The sequence below is a fragment of the Grus americana genome, chromosome 2 (genome assembly GCF_028858705.1).
Source record: "Grus americana isolate bGruAme1 chromosome 2, bGruAme1.mat, whole genome shotgun sequence".
NCBI classification, from domain to species: domain Eukaryota; kingdom Metazoa; phylum Chordata; class Aves; order Gruiformes; family Gruidae; genus Grus; species Grus americana.
Window position 1 is genome coordinate 67,594,777 of NC_072853.1, and position 16,936 is coordinate 67,611,712.

The window sequence follows — 16,936 nt, forward strand, 5'->3', positions numbered from 1 at the left end:
TGCTGTGTGATGCTTTAAAGTTGCAGGTTTCTGTCCTGAGGATAGAAAATGAGAGGCAAAGTGATTCCTTTTTCACAGTTTGGTAAGCCTTTAGCGATTTGGTACAGTGCAGCCAGAAGTTCTCAGGCAAATGTCCTCTAGGAGCAGAGTTGTCTTCTTGTGAGGAAATCCTCTAATAGCAAGAATGACCAAAAAGGAGAGTGTGTCTCCATGGATCTGCTCAGCACAGCGTCCTGTGGAAAAATCCCTCCAGGCTCCATCTGATGCTGCGTGATTGCGGGGTGCCCAGCATCTGAAGGCATGTAAGGTTTACTCGCTATCTATATTCCTTTTCCTATTCTGTCTTATTAAAGCAGTTATCTTATTAAAGCATTTTTCGTCAAGACTTTGTTACTGAGATCAAAAAAGAGCCCCATGCCGTCTCTCTCCCACCTCAGCTCCCCCCACCAGTCCATAACACACTCACTAGGTGTTGATCAGGTTTTAATTTAGGTTTTGTAAAACATCATCCAAATTACAGCAAAAGACCTTTCCAAAAATTTGGTGAGCGTGTGCTATCCCCCACCGCCATTATTATAAATAGGGAGTTATCCCTCTGCCTGACTAGGCCCGCAGAAAGTCAGGATATCACGGAGGTCACTGCAAGCAAAGTCCGACCGAATCCTTCGGCACCTCTCCTACAGTCTGATTTGCAAATTTGATTCTGGGGAATCAAACTTTGGTATCTCGCTTTATGTTAGGTGCCTTGGCAAGGCAGAGAAAGCCTACGAGGTGTTCAGAGAGGCCGTGACCCACGGAGCTCTTGCTGCCACGACATTATAAGCTGTTTCAATGACAATGCTGAAATTTGGCAGCCAGTCACCTCCAAAGGGGATCCGAGGAGGAAAAACTATGACTTATTAATATTTATAAGAAATGCTGCAAGCCCAGGAGTGGTGGCAGATAAGGAGGAGGAGGAGGAAGGAGTGGTGGTGCCTGGAAAGGAACTGAAATCTCTCTGCCTTTTGCTGAACGTAAGGGAGAGTTTGTGCCAGCCACGCCCTTAGTTCCGGGGCGGCTGTGAATAGCCGTGCCCCTCTGTTCCCCAAAACGCCCCGCCGTCAGGCAGCCAGGGCTGTAGCCCCACACCCAGAGGCAGCCCCCCTCCAGCAGGAAAATCCTCACCTGACCAGCACCCGTACCCAAGACCATTTTCCTTAGGCAACTCTCTTTATAGGGTGCATTTTTCTAAAAACTGCAGGTTTAAGAGCGTAAGCAATGCCTTGCAGGATCAGACCAGTGGTGCAGCTATCCACGTGCTCTGTCCCAGCTGTGGGGAACAGGCAATGCGCTTCGGGGAGAACAGGCTGGCAGCTCCAGCTCTTCCCTTCAGCACGCGTTCAGCTGAACCACTGTACACAAATGTGTCTGATTCCGTTTCAAAGCCTTGCAATGACAGAAAAAAACCCAAAACTAGCTAGCTATCAGATAGTCTTGCACATAGAGACCCTAGCATTTTGGGCTGGGTGTTTGTAGCTTGGGATATTTTGGTGGTGCTAGTGGCACATTAATAATTAAGGTTGAGAGTTACAGGAAGAATTGAACTTGCTATGTCTGAAAAATACAATAACTTCTCCTCGTCCTTAGACTTCTTTCCTTACAGTACAGGATTAATTTTTTGAGAAGTATAAGTAAACTTACAATTAGCCTAAAAATAATATTAGTTTTAAAAATGAGTTCTTTAAGAAAAAGTATCAGCTTATCACATGGGCCAGTTTCTTTTTTAGTCCTCATGACCTGGATATTAGGAAGTCATAAAATTTACTACCTACAGCAAATAAATGAAACATTAGCTTAGCCTACAGTTGAATTTCTTCCCCCCCCCCCCGCCCCTAATCATTACTGGGTTTTGATTTTATTATTTTTCATAAATAAAAGTTACAGCTAGAGTGAAGGCTGATGGATAAACCTCTTCTCCTAAGAATTTTTTCTCCCTTTAAAAGGCAGTCAGATCCCATTGCTCTTATGGGACGTAAGCTGCAGGATGCCCCCAGCATAGGCATCCACCTGTACGACACCACATCAAAAGCCAGCTCTGAAACACTGGAATCCAAAACCAGCGTACGATCACACACACACTGTTGCTATTCTGGTTCCCCTTGATTTATTATTTATTGGAAACAGAACACAAGATTATTTTTAAAACACTGAAGGATAACCTACTCTAGGCTTGGTTGATAACACTGCCACCTCTTGCAGTTTTACCAGGAGTCTCATAATATTTGATACATTTGTCCTGGCTATAAATTGTAAAAAGAAAGAACTTCAGTATTCTCTTTTATCTAAAAAGTGAGGGGTGGGATGGAAGGAAGGATTGCCATGATAGTTATAAAAACTGTAAAGTAAAGGCTCAAAAACCAGTGAAGCAAATTGAACTTGCTATTTACTGCTTTTTAAAAGTTCAGAGGATTTTTTAAAATCAAATTTCCATACCTTTTTTAATTTTCCCCCTGCGTGGGACCAATTAACAACTTTCATTCATAAACTTTATGATCACTGGTGATCTCTTATTATCTGAATTTCAAAATACCTTAAGATCTTCCAGGGTTTAATATACCACATTTGGCCACCGGCAGAGCAGGAAAGACTCCTCCAAATAGTAACATTAGAGTGAGTAATCCATAATGAGTATTGCGCCCCATCTCAGGTCTCGGAGCAGGATGAGGCAAGGTGGGGAGGCAGAGGACGAGGGTCACCTGGTGCTCGTGCCGGTCGTGGGCACCATGGGTACCCAGCATGTGGTGGCCCTCCGTTCTTCCCCACATCGCTCTGCGTTGCCGGCTGACTTACCAAAACCGTGCGGGGAGCAAATTTGATGCCACACTCACCACTTGCTCCCTGAGCACACCCTGGTGAAGTTCAGTCACATACCACCCCAAGCAGTGCCATTAAAAAAGAAGCTTATGGTTAGGTTTATAGATGCCAGCTGATGAGTGAAAATTTCAAAGCGGTGATTCTACAAATACTTAATACACCTGAAAGATTGGTCACAAATGGCGAACAAAAAGGTGAGCAGCCCTTACCTGGAACTGACACGCACATTTCAAGCCATCGCCCTCTTCCTTGCACACTCCTCCGTATTTACATGACGATTCATCACACGCTCTTACGTCAGATTCCCTTACATTTAACTCTGTGAAATAAATAGGAGACAGAAAGGAAATTGTAAGATGGGTAATTCTGGGGACCCTTGTCCTTAAACTCACTGAGCCCCCCCCCCCCCCTTCCCCTATATGGAAATTAAAGGAAAAAAGCCAGGGTCGTTCCCCAGGCTTCCCTGCGCGGGCTCCATCCTGCTCCCCAGGGGCAGGTCCTGCTCCCCAGAGGCAGCTTTGCTGCTTGTCTGAAGCTAAACGCCGCTTCACCACACAAACAGATACAGAGCAGGCTTGTGTTTACACTGCCCAAATTCCCTTCCATGTCCCCCCTGCCAGGGATGCCCCCACTACAAAACCTTCCTCTGTAGAAATTACGCCTAGCAGGAGTCAGGACCTTTACACGAGCCACAGCCCGTGTTTCTCACCTGCTACCTCTTTTTGCCTTACTCGCCACAAAGGTCCCGAAGAAGAAGAAAAGCTAAACCATCAGAATTCCTCTGCCCGATTTTCCAGTCTCCACCTTGCCCGCACTGTTATTTTTCAGACTAAAAATAAACCGAAGTGTGTTTAAACTATTATAATTTGCTTGCACTGTAGGAGCCAGAGTAATGAACCAGAGCCCTCTGACTTAGCTGCTGCATAAAAATGTGGAGCAGAGATGCAGCTCCTGCCCCAGGAAGCTCGCAGCGGAGGTACAGCCAGCAAGAGGGAAACCAAGAGGCTGTACACATCAGCCGCGTAGGCACTAGCTCCAGCACAAAGGTTGCTTAAATGGCTTCAAGTTTTTTTGGGACATCACATCCAAGGGTAGTTTTAAAGGAGAATAAATATATTTTTTTGAAATAAGTATTTGATTTGAACTATATATAGGAGAGAGAGCAAAAGAAGGCACCAGTGGAATAATAGAAATGGTCAGTGTTAGCCTAAACTTGACCTCGCCAGGCTGTGTGGGAACAGTGTTGTTACTATCGAGTGCAATAAAAAAGTGAAAATAACACCAAGGGCTCTGGAAAAATCCCCTGCCACTGTTTAAGGCTGCACTGATATCAAAGGATGTCATTCGAAGCTGTCCGTGCTTCAACTCGAGTCAGAAGCCTCCAGGACTCTACAGTAATATGACCCATTAAGAAATTCATGGACAGCAGTGTAATTTAAAATAATGTCTGTGACTTTTAATAAGCAAGCTCTATCCAGATAACTAGCTTAAAGAAAGTACTGAATGCCAGCCATTCAGAAATGGGGAAAGGTAGGTCAAAAGCAGAAGAAAATAATGCTCGCTGCCACTTGCAGTCTTAAACAGGCGGTCACTCTCCTGCTTACGGCAGGGTCAGCACTTTGGTATGACAGTGACAGACACCCTGGAAAACTGCTCCTGTGGGTTTACGCAGCATTACACACCCACACACATAGTTTACATAAACAAATATATAATTATATAACAATTTGTGCGATGAATTATGCCGTGTGTCATGTACTTCTGTATTTAACATAGCATAATTATATATTTTTTCATAGCACTACATTTACAGGATTATAGCTCCACAGAAGGTCCAGTTATAACCCACATATTTTGTCAACTGAGAAAAAATTGAAAAAATATTGATTTTTTTTTTTTTTTTCCCCTATGCGTCCATCATTCCCAAAGACATAAATGAGGAGGGCAATGCGTGCAACACTGGGTAGTTAGGTAGCCTGGTTGCCATCACAACCCCGTGCACATGTTCTCTTATGTTATTCTTAATGTCGCCATTTATCAAGCACGACTGCTGCGTTGTAGGGACAGAGTTAATGTGACAGAACATCACAGCTTTTCAATTTAGTGTGTTCATAACTCCCTCCTGAAGGAAACGTGCCTTTCTTTCGCCTCGTGAAGATCTGTTCCACGAAGGTGAACAAACTACCAAGATTAATTAAGGGGAAATGACTGTCATATCTGAAAGAAGGATCCACTTTTAGGTGATATCACATTTGAGAAAATGCAATTTATAAAAGGGAGTAAGCAGAGAGACAAATCACAGTGCGAGTAGCTTTCACAATCCCGTTCTCATCAGCTCAGGAAACTGAAGCGATGTGGGTCCCCCCTTCCCACCTCTCGGCTGGACTTGGTGCTTCACAGCATCCTACCCAGTACCCCCAACCAGCGGAAGAGCCCCCTCGGCAGCTGCAACTCGTGCTCGAAATCCTAATCCTGAGGGTCTACACGATGTCCAAGCAGTGTGGCGCAGACTTTCCCCCGACCTCAGTGTCCCCCAGTGTGAAGAGGCACACAACCACCCAGGAAGGAGCCTCTTCACCACAGGGGAAGCAAGGGACCTCATTTTTCCACATGGGAGGGGAGGGATGCAGGGGGGGTCAGAAACAGCCTCCAGTTAGCAGTTCAGCACCAAAGCTGAACCAGAGATCTGCTTGTTCCTAACTCGGCTATTGCTCTGGCTGCAAAAGCTGGTGAGAAAGGGAAAGATTTCAGAATAAAACTGTAACAGGAGATGTGAAGATAGGGGTGGGGAATCTGTAGGGAATCTGTAAGCCCTCCTCACCCCAAGAAACTGAGACTACTTTTTTTTTTTTTTTTTTAAAAATTCACAGGAGGAATTAGGATGACAGAAAGCACACTGTTTTAACGGTTACTTAATTTTAGGAGTGGACTGTCTTTCCTTCCACATAATTGATAAATATGGATTATAAGCTTTTTTGCATGAGATGAACGCTGAGCAGGGAAGGTCATTCAGAGACCAGCAGACAACGTGATTTTCCAAAACCGTACAAAAGACAAGATACCCTGGTGACTGGCACTTGAATGTGACAGATGAACTTTCTCCTATGACAGGACTTCACCTAACCCCTGCTTCCATTCAGTGGCAAACTCCAGCAGCCATGAAATCAAGCCTCTGACACGCGCACGATTGAATCTGATGGAATCACAAGTACCGGCGAGTGTGGTGGCCACCATGACTCCCACATCTACAGCGTTCAGTTCAAAAATGAATAGATAAAATGGATGTTAACAGAGCGACGAGGAACAGTGGATGTCTCGCATGGCTGAAATATGCTCTCTCTTCAGCGGATTCCCCACAGAGAGAGAATTAAAACGGCATTTCTGCAATTATTTCCAGAAGAAGGGAATCATTATCATCATATGTGAGAACAGACCTACGAAAGGAGTAAGAACATGTAGCAAATGGTTTAGGGTAATTTCTTACATGTTTCTTTAATGCCTATCGCAACTAATTTCCTAGACTTTTAGCAGGTATAAATAAGAGAAAGCCTCAGTGTGATTCATTACGTACAGTGAGAAGATGGTAAGTAGCAATCCATCAACTCCCAATTATAATTAGTGCAATTAAATCAGGCTTCCACATTTATGATAAAATTAATCTCCAAAGACCTGAAATGAGGTATTAAAAATGATTTAACAGTGTCTGTGCAGCCAATACACTTCCTGGTGGTGTGAGGGCTGACCGGCACAGAGCAGCTTGCAGGAATTTGGCTGCAAAGACCCACATCAAGGTCTTTTGGGTTTTTTATTTTTTTTTTTTTAATTGAATTCACCTTGTGATAATTTGATACATCAGTAAAAATGAGGAAAGCCTTCTTCATTTTGACTCCTTTCAGAGAATTTGAAGTATAGCTTAATACAAGTAGCTGGAGATTGGCTTTTTGCCTGTGACCTCAAAATGCATTGCTCTGACGCGTGAACCTCTAGTTATAAGCTAAATTACACGTGTCAAAATACTGAACCTGAAGATGAAATCAAATTTGTAGTTTTAAGTACATCAAACATGTTGCTTCCATCTGGATACCTCGAGAATAAAATAAAATCTACAACAGGCAAATCTGGTAACTTCATAAGCAATTTGGTTTTTTCAAAAATCATGTTTCTCCTGAGGTTGGCAATAGTACATAGTAATGATGAATGGACATAAGGAACCAAAAAAATACCTCTCCCACGTGGAAGTGAGCGGGTGGGTTTAGCAGCAGTGCTGCCAGCTTTGGCCCTGGGAAAAAACCTCCCTGCCTGTTTTCTGTTTCCTATGGGTAAGCTCCCAACCGGGGCAGGTGCCGGGACCCCTCGCCCCCTTCTCCTCGTGACCTATGGGTTTGGTACAAGAGGGGGAGCAGCTTGCACCATTCTCGCTAGAGGGGAAAAAGCAAAGCAGTGTGGGGCACTTTGCTGCTGCTTTTCTGTCCTCCAAAGAATTTGTTCTTTGTGAGGCCAAGCTTTAAATTAGGATGTACGACCTCTCGCGGAGGACATATACAGACACACACACACGCAGAGATCCGGGAAAGTTCATAAAGGGTCTGCTACTCTACAGGTTAAAAGAACCCCAAAAAGTGTAAGAACAGCTGAAGTGGGTCAACATTGGCTTGGGAAAAGGCTCAGAGGAGCAATTATGTTGTGTGAGGGTATGTCAGAGCCCACAAAGTATACAGGAGATAGTGGCATTATGACCTCTCAGGACCACAGAAGAGAGTCGATATCTGATGAGCAGAAAACCTATATCCTACTCAATTTTGGGAGTCACTCTTATGACTCCAGATTGATTTCTCTGGCTGGTGATCATTCTGGTTTTGGCAAATTATTTAGGAATGATTGGAGAACTTAATGGGAAAAAAAACCCAAACAAACAACCGAAAAAAGAAAACCTTTTCCTTAAGGATTATAAAGCTAAGCTGGTCACGTGACAAGTAGAGTAATAGCCTGTGTCTTAAATCTAACTCTTGAATAAAAATTCATCTGCCAGTCACACCCTTTGCCCCACAACAAAGATGACATTCAGAGACAGACCCATGCCCTAGTTGTTCCCAAGCACAGCCTGTCCGCTTGAACCATGAAGCTGAGTTTGGGTGACATCACAGGTAAATAAAATTGCTACAGAAAAGACATTTTGGATGCCTCTGCAATACGTCTGCTTGCCTCCGGCTGCCAGCTCAGAACAAAACAGCACAGCTTTCCCATAGATCCTGCCAGTCCCGTGCAGACATACGAGCATCCCAGCTGGTACTAGCTTAAATCACTTTAGATTACCATCATCTACGGTGGCTTTGATGTTGGCTCAGACCCTTAGCTCACAGGTACACGTCGACATAATCATTTACATTTAGGTGTCTCAATCTACAAGCTCATCCCCATCCCATTGCTTTCAAAGTGCACCCAGTACAGTCATTCCTGCAATAAGTCATGCAAACGTTTACAGAGCTGTTATACACAGGCTGTGGACAGGAGGCATAATTTTGAGAGTCCTCGCATGTGATCTACTTGTTCTGACACCAGCAAAGTGCTGGTACCTGTGTTTGAAGTGAGGCAGCGTAAGTTATTCCCCATTTCAGCCACTGGCTACAAATCTCACGGATAAATGCAAGTTACAACCCTGTACAACAGAACTTGTTTCTATTTATTTTATTGCAGGTCTTCAACTCCTCACTGCTTCCTACTATAGCTACTATACCAGTTTCCCTCCTTAACCAATCTTTCTTTACAGCTCATCCACTATATTTTCTCTGCCCGCTTCAGACCATCACAGCAATGTTCAAGAAACAGCATGTTTCCACTTTGCAAGACGAAATAAAAACATCAAGAAGAAAAAAAATCTCTGAAGTAGAGAGGGGTCCATTTGCAGAGCCACTGAAGAAGCAATGACCAAGCACTGGCAGCGAAGCAGCATTCCCCTTGCTGGCATTACACTCCCCCCAGCAGTGAGATTAGCTAAGAATAGCCTTTTTCCTGGAGACCCTGTGGCTTCTTTTAAGTTAGTGAAAGCATATGTTGGACTTCTAGTTCGTACAGTAGAAATGTGAAACAGGGACACGGATGCAGACACACCCGTACACGTCTCGGTTCTTTGCAGGAGATGGAAAGCAAAGGTTGTCTGCGTGGTGGACACAGAAGGATATTTTTATCTTCTACCAGCTCCAGTGTGCCATATTCACCAGCACTAACCCAACGTCTCTCACCACAACTTCTGTGCTCTGTTTCTGTAGCAAAATGCAAAATCAGGAGCCAAACTCACCTAACATATGCCAAATACTGAAAGCGAAGCGTTGTTCCACCTGCTTTGTGCCTGTGTGGTAAAGATGGTTTAATTTAAAACAAACCAGCCTGTGCTGCTCAGATGTGTTCCTGTACACAAACAGTTCTGGGGAAAAGGAAGCCCCCAGGCTTTGCATCAATTTCTTTGACATCTGCCACCAATGCCATTGGAAGAAAACACCTAGTATTTACTCCTGTTTTTTGTCAATGTCATGTTCACAGAATCTTTCACTGAAACATATTTCATCCTAGCAGTGAGTGAGAGGCCACCGCTGCCTGTCCCTTGGTCGAGGAGGATCCCTGGCTTCAGTGCTGCAACCACAGGAGCGAGTGCTGTTTCTCGCTTCATTGGTTAGAGCACAAAGTATTTCTGAAACATGGTGCCTTCAGAACTCTGACCTTCCAAAACTAGTATGTGTCATTGACAAAACCTGAAAATACCATTTATTTGGTAACTAATAAACAGCCTCTACATTAGGTTATCCATATGTTTTTGCTGTTCCCATCTGTTTCATCAGTTGTGGATTATAAAAGTCATGATAATTTGCATTGTAGAGTTTATGTCTGTTGAATCTTCTCAGAATTTCTTCCCAGAAATTGTCTGAGGTTATGGGGGAGAAATAAGACAGCAGACAAAACCCTCAAAGTTAGTAATTACTTGTCCAAATAAATAACACTTGCTCATGTCAGACAAGTCAAAGGAAGACAGAATGGCTCATACTATCTTGTTCATAGGAAAAAGCGTATTTTTCAGAAAAGAAAACAGAAAATAAGACATAGTCTACTGGGAAATGATTCAGGGACAAGGAGGATGCCATTCAGACACTGCACATCCCCTTTGAAGATGGCTGTTGTCACTGATTTGAGGTGACATTTTAGCAAGAAACAATTTATAAGAAATTAAGAAGGTAGAGAGTGTGGATAATGGAAAGATAAGAATGAGGAAAAGAGCTGTTTAAAAAAGCAATCAGAACAAAAAGAGGAAAATTAAAATATGTAACACAGGACAATCTAAAACAAACAAAAGTTTTAAATAACTGAAACAGTTAAAACTCCTTTAAATGTCTTTTCTGTGATGTGGTATCATTTTCTTTCACACTTGCATCAGAAAAAAAAACAATTCATTGAAATAGCCTAGAGGTTATATGGGAAAAAAAAAAAGAAAAGAAAGAACAAAATAGTTAAAATGAATTTACCCTAAAAAAACCATAGTTAACTGTAGTCAGATGGAATTAAGATACTCCCAGACATTTTTTTTAATTGGTCAATTAATGGATGCCTTGGGTGGCTGATGGCAAATCTGCTGTTTTCAAAACAATCTTAAGCAGTATTATAGGACTAGTAAAGCCTGTTTTGTTTTGTCTTGATGCAATATTTAAGATTCAATTGTGCAGAAAAAAAAAGCTGTACTTTGGCTCTTGAGAATGCTAACCGAGTGAATAAAGCTTGAAATATTTCCCTAAAACTACTTTTACAAGACTGCATTAACATTTGATTGCTTAAGTGCCGTCCAATTTACCTAGGATGATTATACTTTTACGTTTCTAGTCACTATAATCTCCTTTTAAAACAGAGAAGAACAGAATGCATACGTGCTGCTAAAGTAATTAGTATTCTTGCGCACAATAGGAAACCACAGCAAATTTTAACAAATAGCACTCACACAGCAAGGTAACAAGATTGGCTTTGAACCTGAGAGTCTCCCACACTGCAATTATTCACATTATCAGTGTGCCTCAGACTAACTCTATTCAGTGTGAAAAAAGTAAGGAAAGTGTCATAGTGATGAGTGTTTGGATGACAGTTCTGTCAAAATATTGGATTCAGCCCATGGTGCATTTCTGTTTCCATCATGCAAAAAAAAAAAAAAAAAAAGTATTTGTAGAGAAAGTTGAGGCACTTTTTTGTTATATTAAAAGCTTTGACAATATTTCAGAAATTATGCATAATCTGTAGGTGAATATTTCAGCAAATGGTACAAATTGACTAGCTGTGCAATTGATTGGAGACAGGGAAAGGTGCAGTGAGAAATTGAAATTATTTTCTCTCTCATAAACATTTTTGCATCAAGGTTAGGCGGTACAGCAATCTGGCCTTCAGGACACAAGGTCTGGTGTGCTTTTCTGCAAGCAGCTATCCGGGACACTGCCTTCAAAACTTGCTTGCAAAGCAGAATCTGTCTTACTACAAAAAAATTATTGAATGTGATTATGCAAGGCTGATATAAAGAAGTCAGTATGTCATTGCATATTTTTACATAAAATTAAAATATTAGAAAAGAAACATGCACATATAGTATCTTTACAGCAAGATTGATTACAACATGTATTATCAATCTTTAGTTTCTAAGGAAATCAAGGCTGTGCAAGAGCCTTGTGTGTCTCTGTTGGTTTCTTCCAATACCTTTTGCACTCACTGGGCAATTCCAGCCAAATCTGACAGCGGTAGAGGCCTGGGACAATGAGCTTCCTACAAGTTCATGAAAAATCAGTGGCTGCTTGAAGAAGAGGGGCTCAAAGCCACGCTAAGTGGAGGAGTCGAGGGAACGTACCATCGGGACAAGGCTCATGTGACAAAATCACAAACACATGCAAATAAGTGGTCGTTGACTGTTTTCTAATCGTGCCACTGTTACAGTCCTTGCATATTAAGACTTGGAAATTTAGACTTGGATCATGTAAACACTTCTAAACACATGGAGTTTTAGGATACTGGGTAACTTGTGCTGCTGAATGCTAATGCCCATACAAATGGATGCATTCTGGTAGGGTAATTTCAAAAATCGTGCTTTTACACTTCACCAGCCCTTTTCAACTCGTGGGACTCCTATCAAATTCTTCATTTGCATAAATCATACTGTTAATTCCTGACAGTTGTGCAGCATGTGCAATTACAGTCAGTGGCAAAATGTTATTTGTCCTTGTTCCCTTAATGCTTATTTGCTCTGTCTCTTAATCTGCAGAATAGATGGTCAAATATCCAAACCATTTCCAAGTGACTTGCTAAGGGTATGTTCTATCTCTCCTCTTCCCTGGCCCCCAAACTGAGGAGTTTCACCTGCTTTCTAGCATCATTGCCTGTGTAAGAACCAAGCAGGCAAGCACACTGCTCCCCAGGAAGCTATAGCTTTGGCTACTGAATCTTCATCTTGAAGAAATCTTTCTATGCCAATTACAAACCAAGGTGAACTCTTTAGTCCTGTTCATAAAGTAAATCTGACAGTTATTTCCCTAAGCCTATAGAGGAATGGCAAGCTGTTCAAACACTCCAAAACAACAGAGCTCTCTTTTATACTCCTAAAGAACCTGAAAGCCGAAGCAAAGTAAAATGGTGGTAAAAATCAACACCAAAGCAACTAATTAGCTTCCATAAACATTACAGGAATTTTCTTCTTTGATCTGTGGGTGACACACATAACACAAGTTGATTCTAAACTGCAAAATGCTAAATGACCAAATTCTGATCCCATTCCTGACGTTGCTTTAGCCTAGGGACCAGTTTGCCACATTAAGAGCTGGAAGAGAGGCATCATGCCTTGTTGAGCTTCCAGATTTACAGTATTTGTTTACAGGTGGGGGATGGATGGCTTATGGATCTACCTGGCCATGCAGCTAAAAGCCCGGCTCCTTCTGGTGTCTGCTCCTCACATCAATTTCTTCTGCAGTGGAAGAGAAACAGTGTCTGGTGTGAACAGCACTTTGATGCAAAGAAGATGTCACCTTTCTATAACTGTTTCAGTCATCTCCCCTCCCCGATCATTGCTGTCAGAAACAGGAGCCTTTGCCTCTGTGAGCAATGGTAATGGAAGCAGTAGAAGGGCCTGATCATGAGTTTTTTGTTGTTGTTGAAACAAGAGCTGAAGTCAATAGAAACTTTAGCACATCAGAGGTGTGTCCGTTTACCAAAAAGCCCATACATTTTCTTCGCTCTCAAGGTCATGTCAAAAAAGGAAGACCCAGGGAACTACAGGCTGGTCAGTCTCAACTCTGTGCCCAGCAAGATCATGGAGCAGACCCTCCTGGAGACTATGGTCAGGCACATGGAGGATAAGGAGGTGATTGGTGACAGCCAACATGGCTTCACTAAGGGCAAGTCGTGCCTGACAAACTTGGTGGCCTTCTATGACAGGGTTACAGCGTTGGTGGATCAGAGAAGAGCAACTGATGTCATCTACCTGGACTTGTGCAAAGCATTTGACACTGTCCTGCATGACATCCTTGTCTCTAAATTGGAGAGACATGGATTTGATGGATGGACCACTCGGTGGATAAGGAATTGGCTGGATGGTCGCACTCAAAGGGTTGTGGTCAACGGATCAATGTCCAAGTGGAGATCAGGGACGAGTGGTGTTCCTCAGGGGTCGGTACTGGGACCGGCACTGTTTGACATCTTTGTCAGTGACATGGACAATGGGATCGAGTGCACCCTCAGCAAGTTTGCCAACAACACCAAGCTGTGTGGTGTGGTTGACACGCCGGAGGAAAGGGATGCCATCCAGGGGGACCTTGACAGGCTTGAGAGGTGGGCCCGTGAGAACCGCATGAAGTTCACCTAGTGCGAGGTCCTGCACATGGGTCTGGGCAATCCCAAGCACGACTACAGGCTGGGCGGAGAATGGACTGAGAGCAGCCCTGAGGAGAAGGACTTGTGGGTCTTGATTGAAAAGCTCAATGCAACCCAGCAATGTGTGCTTACAGCCCAGAAACCCAACTGTGTCCTGGGCTGCATCAAAAGAAGCGTGACCAGCAGGTCGAGGGAGGTAATCCTGCCTCTCTACTTGGCTCTTGTGAGACCCCACCTGGAGTACTGCGTCCTGGTCTGGGGGGCCCAACATAAGGACATGGACCTGTTGGAGCGAGTGCAGAGGAGGGCCACGAAGCTGATCAGAGGGCTGGAGCACCTCTCCTATGAGGACAGGCTGAGAGAGTTGGGATTGTTCATCCTGAAGAAGAGAAGGCTCCGGGGAGACCTTATAGCAGCCTTCCAGTACCTGAAGGGGCCTACAGGAAAGCTAGAGAGGGACTCATTATCAGGGAGTGTAGTAGTAGGACAAGGGATAACAGGTTTAAACTAAAAGAGGGTAGATTTAGGTTAGATAATAGGAAAAAATTCTTCACTATGAAGGTGGTGAGACACTGGAACAGTTTGCCTAGAGAAGCTGTGGGTGCCCCATCCCTGGAAGTGTTCAAGGCCAGGATGGATGGGGCTTTGGGCAACCTGGTCTAGTGGAGGATGTCCCTGCCCATGGCAGGAGAGTTGGACCTAGATGATCTTTGAGGTCCCTTCCAACCCAACCATTCTATGATTCTATGATTCTATGATATGCTTGACTTCAGCACTCTGGAAGTCCTAACATGAAGAGAAACTTGGGCTCTGTATGTGGATTTATACTTTCCTCTAAGGAAAATTACGGAAGTTGCTTAGGGTCTTTTTTGTTTGTTTTACTTTATTTTAAAATTATTTGGGGGGACTGGGAAATTAAAGCCAACTCTAAACGCTAGGTTAACCTCACCACCTTCTCTTTCCCTTATTCTTCTTGTGATTTCAGTGTCAGAGAGATGTTTACGGAGCAGCTGAGTCTTGATCCATCAGAGCTCCACAGGCAACAGTGTTCTTAGCAGTGAAACAGTCTCCCAGGTTGTCAGCTAATACACTTAGGGATGCGTTGTCCTTCTGGGAGCCATTTTCTTGTGACTTATTTCAAAAGCTTTACAATGAGTTTAAAAATGAGGGTTTTTAAATAAAAAAATCTCCCAAGGAAAATGGAAAACATGAGCTGGCAGTGTGCGCTTGCAGCCCAGAAAGCCAGCCGTGTCCTGCGCTGCATCAAAAGAGGTGTGACCAGCAGGTCCAGGGAGGTGATCCTGCCCCTCTACTCCGCTCTGCTGAGACCCCACCTGGAGTACTGCGTCCAGCTCTGGGGGCCCCAGTGCAGGAAAGACATGGAGCTGTTGGGTTGAATCCAGAGGAGAGCCACGAAGCTGATCAGAGGGCTGGAGCACCTCTCCTATGAGGACAGGCTGAGAGAGTTGGGGTTGTTCAGCCTGGAGAGAAGAAGGCTCCGGGGAGATCTAATTGCGGCCTTCCAGTACCTGAAGGGGCCTACAGGAAAGATGGAGAGGGACTGTTTATCAGGGAGTGTAGTGACAGGACAAGGGGTAATGGGTTCAAGCTGAAGGAGGGTCGATTTAGATTAGATGTTAGAAAGAAATTCTTTACTGTGAGAGTGGTGAGGCACTGGAACAGGTTGCCCAGAGAGGTTGTGGATGCCCCCTCCCTGGAAGTGTTCAAGGCCAGGTTGGATGGGGCTTTGGGCAACCTGGTCTAGTGGAGGGTGTCCCTGCCTATGGCAGGGGGGTTGGAACTAGATGATCTTTAAGGTCCCTTCCAACCCAAACCATTCTATGATTCTATGATTGTATAGGAAAATGATATGTTTTCATGGACCTTTGGGGATAAACCAAAACAGTACTGACGTAGATCATACAGCACAACTCAGGTTATTATGCATACTCTGCATGTTACACAGATTATAAATGATTGCCAAAAAGTGGTATGTTTCATGGGAAAAATTAGAAATATTTTAAAATGTGAAATAAATATATACATAGATTCCAAACACAATTTTTTTTTTGTAATAATATTTTCAGTGTTCAGTATTGGCTCCAATGCTACTCTCTTCCCCTTCCTCTTTCCCATTATCTCATCATTTTTCCTTTAGACTTAAAAAGACAAAAGAAGAAGAAAACTATCTGGATGGCAAAGTCCTTTCATTTTTCAGCTACAAAACCAAGAAAACCAGGTGGCTTTTGGTGAATTTTCTAGAAAAATCTATTTTCTATAAAATGGTTTTCAGTGAGGAACAACTCTATTTGAAATGATGTTTTGCCATTTAGCATACATAATCTGAGGCTCCAATCATATAAATGCCTGCACAAAGACTTAACCTTGAGCATCTGTGCGGTCTAAATAAACTAAATGGAACTGATCATGTGTAAGATTAAGAATGCCTCTAAGTGCTTGGAGGATCAAGGACACAAGCAATTTTTTGAAGACCTGATTTTTATGCAAATAATAATTAACATGACTAGGCCTTCCGTCTATTGGCAAATGTGTAGAATTACAGAGTGGAGAAGTATTTTAAGACACCATGTATTCCTCATATTTGAAACCTTCCCTTAAAAGCGGCAGAAAATATCTGACAAAAAGTTGTCAGATAGTGTATTAATCTACTCTTAATTATTCACTCTCTAAGGGGAAAATGCTGCTGTCTGCAAGATGATTTGATAGCAGAAATCTAAAATGTGGCCTCTAAATAGCTTAAATTTTGAACATTACTCATCACTTCCAGTCATTATCATTAACAGTTATGTGAAATATTGCAATACCTAGAGGCTGCAGTGAATATCAGACCCCCCTTCTGAAAAACAGGGATAAGAGCCAGTCCATGGCTTACAGCATAAGCAGAGAAGTCATACGTACTGTGATAAAAATTAGATATTATCGTGTCCATTTCTCTGGATGAGGAAGAAAAGTATAGAGAGATAAAATTATTTACCCAAGGCTACAACACAAGGCCAAGGCAGGATAACACAACTTGTCCCTGTCCAATTGTTTTACTACAAGGTTATCTTTCCTCACTCTCATCACTTTCCCTTCAATAGAAAGGTCTTCAGTACTACACCTCGAAAATCATTATGATCACCAAAAATGGAGTAGACACAAAAGACTTAGGGAGCAGGGGGGCTGGAACTAGATGATCTCTGAG

General features: G+C 43.0%; 1 protein-coding gene across 1 annotated transcript in view; it reads right to left on the reverse strand.

The window, feature by feature from the left end:
* Positions 1-16,936, reverse strand: part of TMEFF1 (transmembrane protein with EGF like and two follistatin like domains 1) — a 127,368-nt gene that overhangs the window by 47,951 nt on the left and 62,481 nt on the right. The window contains exon 2 of the mRNA XM_054816744.1: positions 3,063-3,172. Coding sequence (XP_054672719.1) covers positions 3,063-3,172 — 110 coding nt within the window. The remainder of the gene's footprint in view (positions 1-3,062; positions 3,173-16,936) is intronic.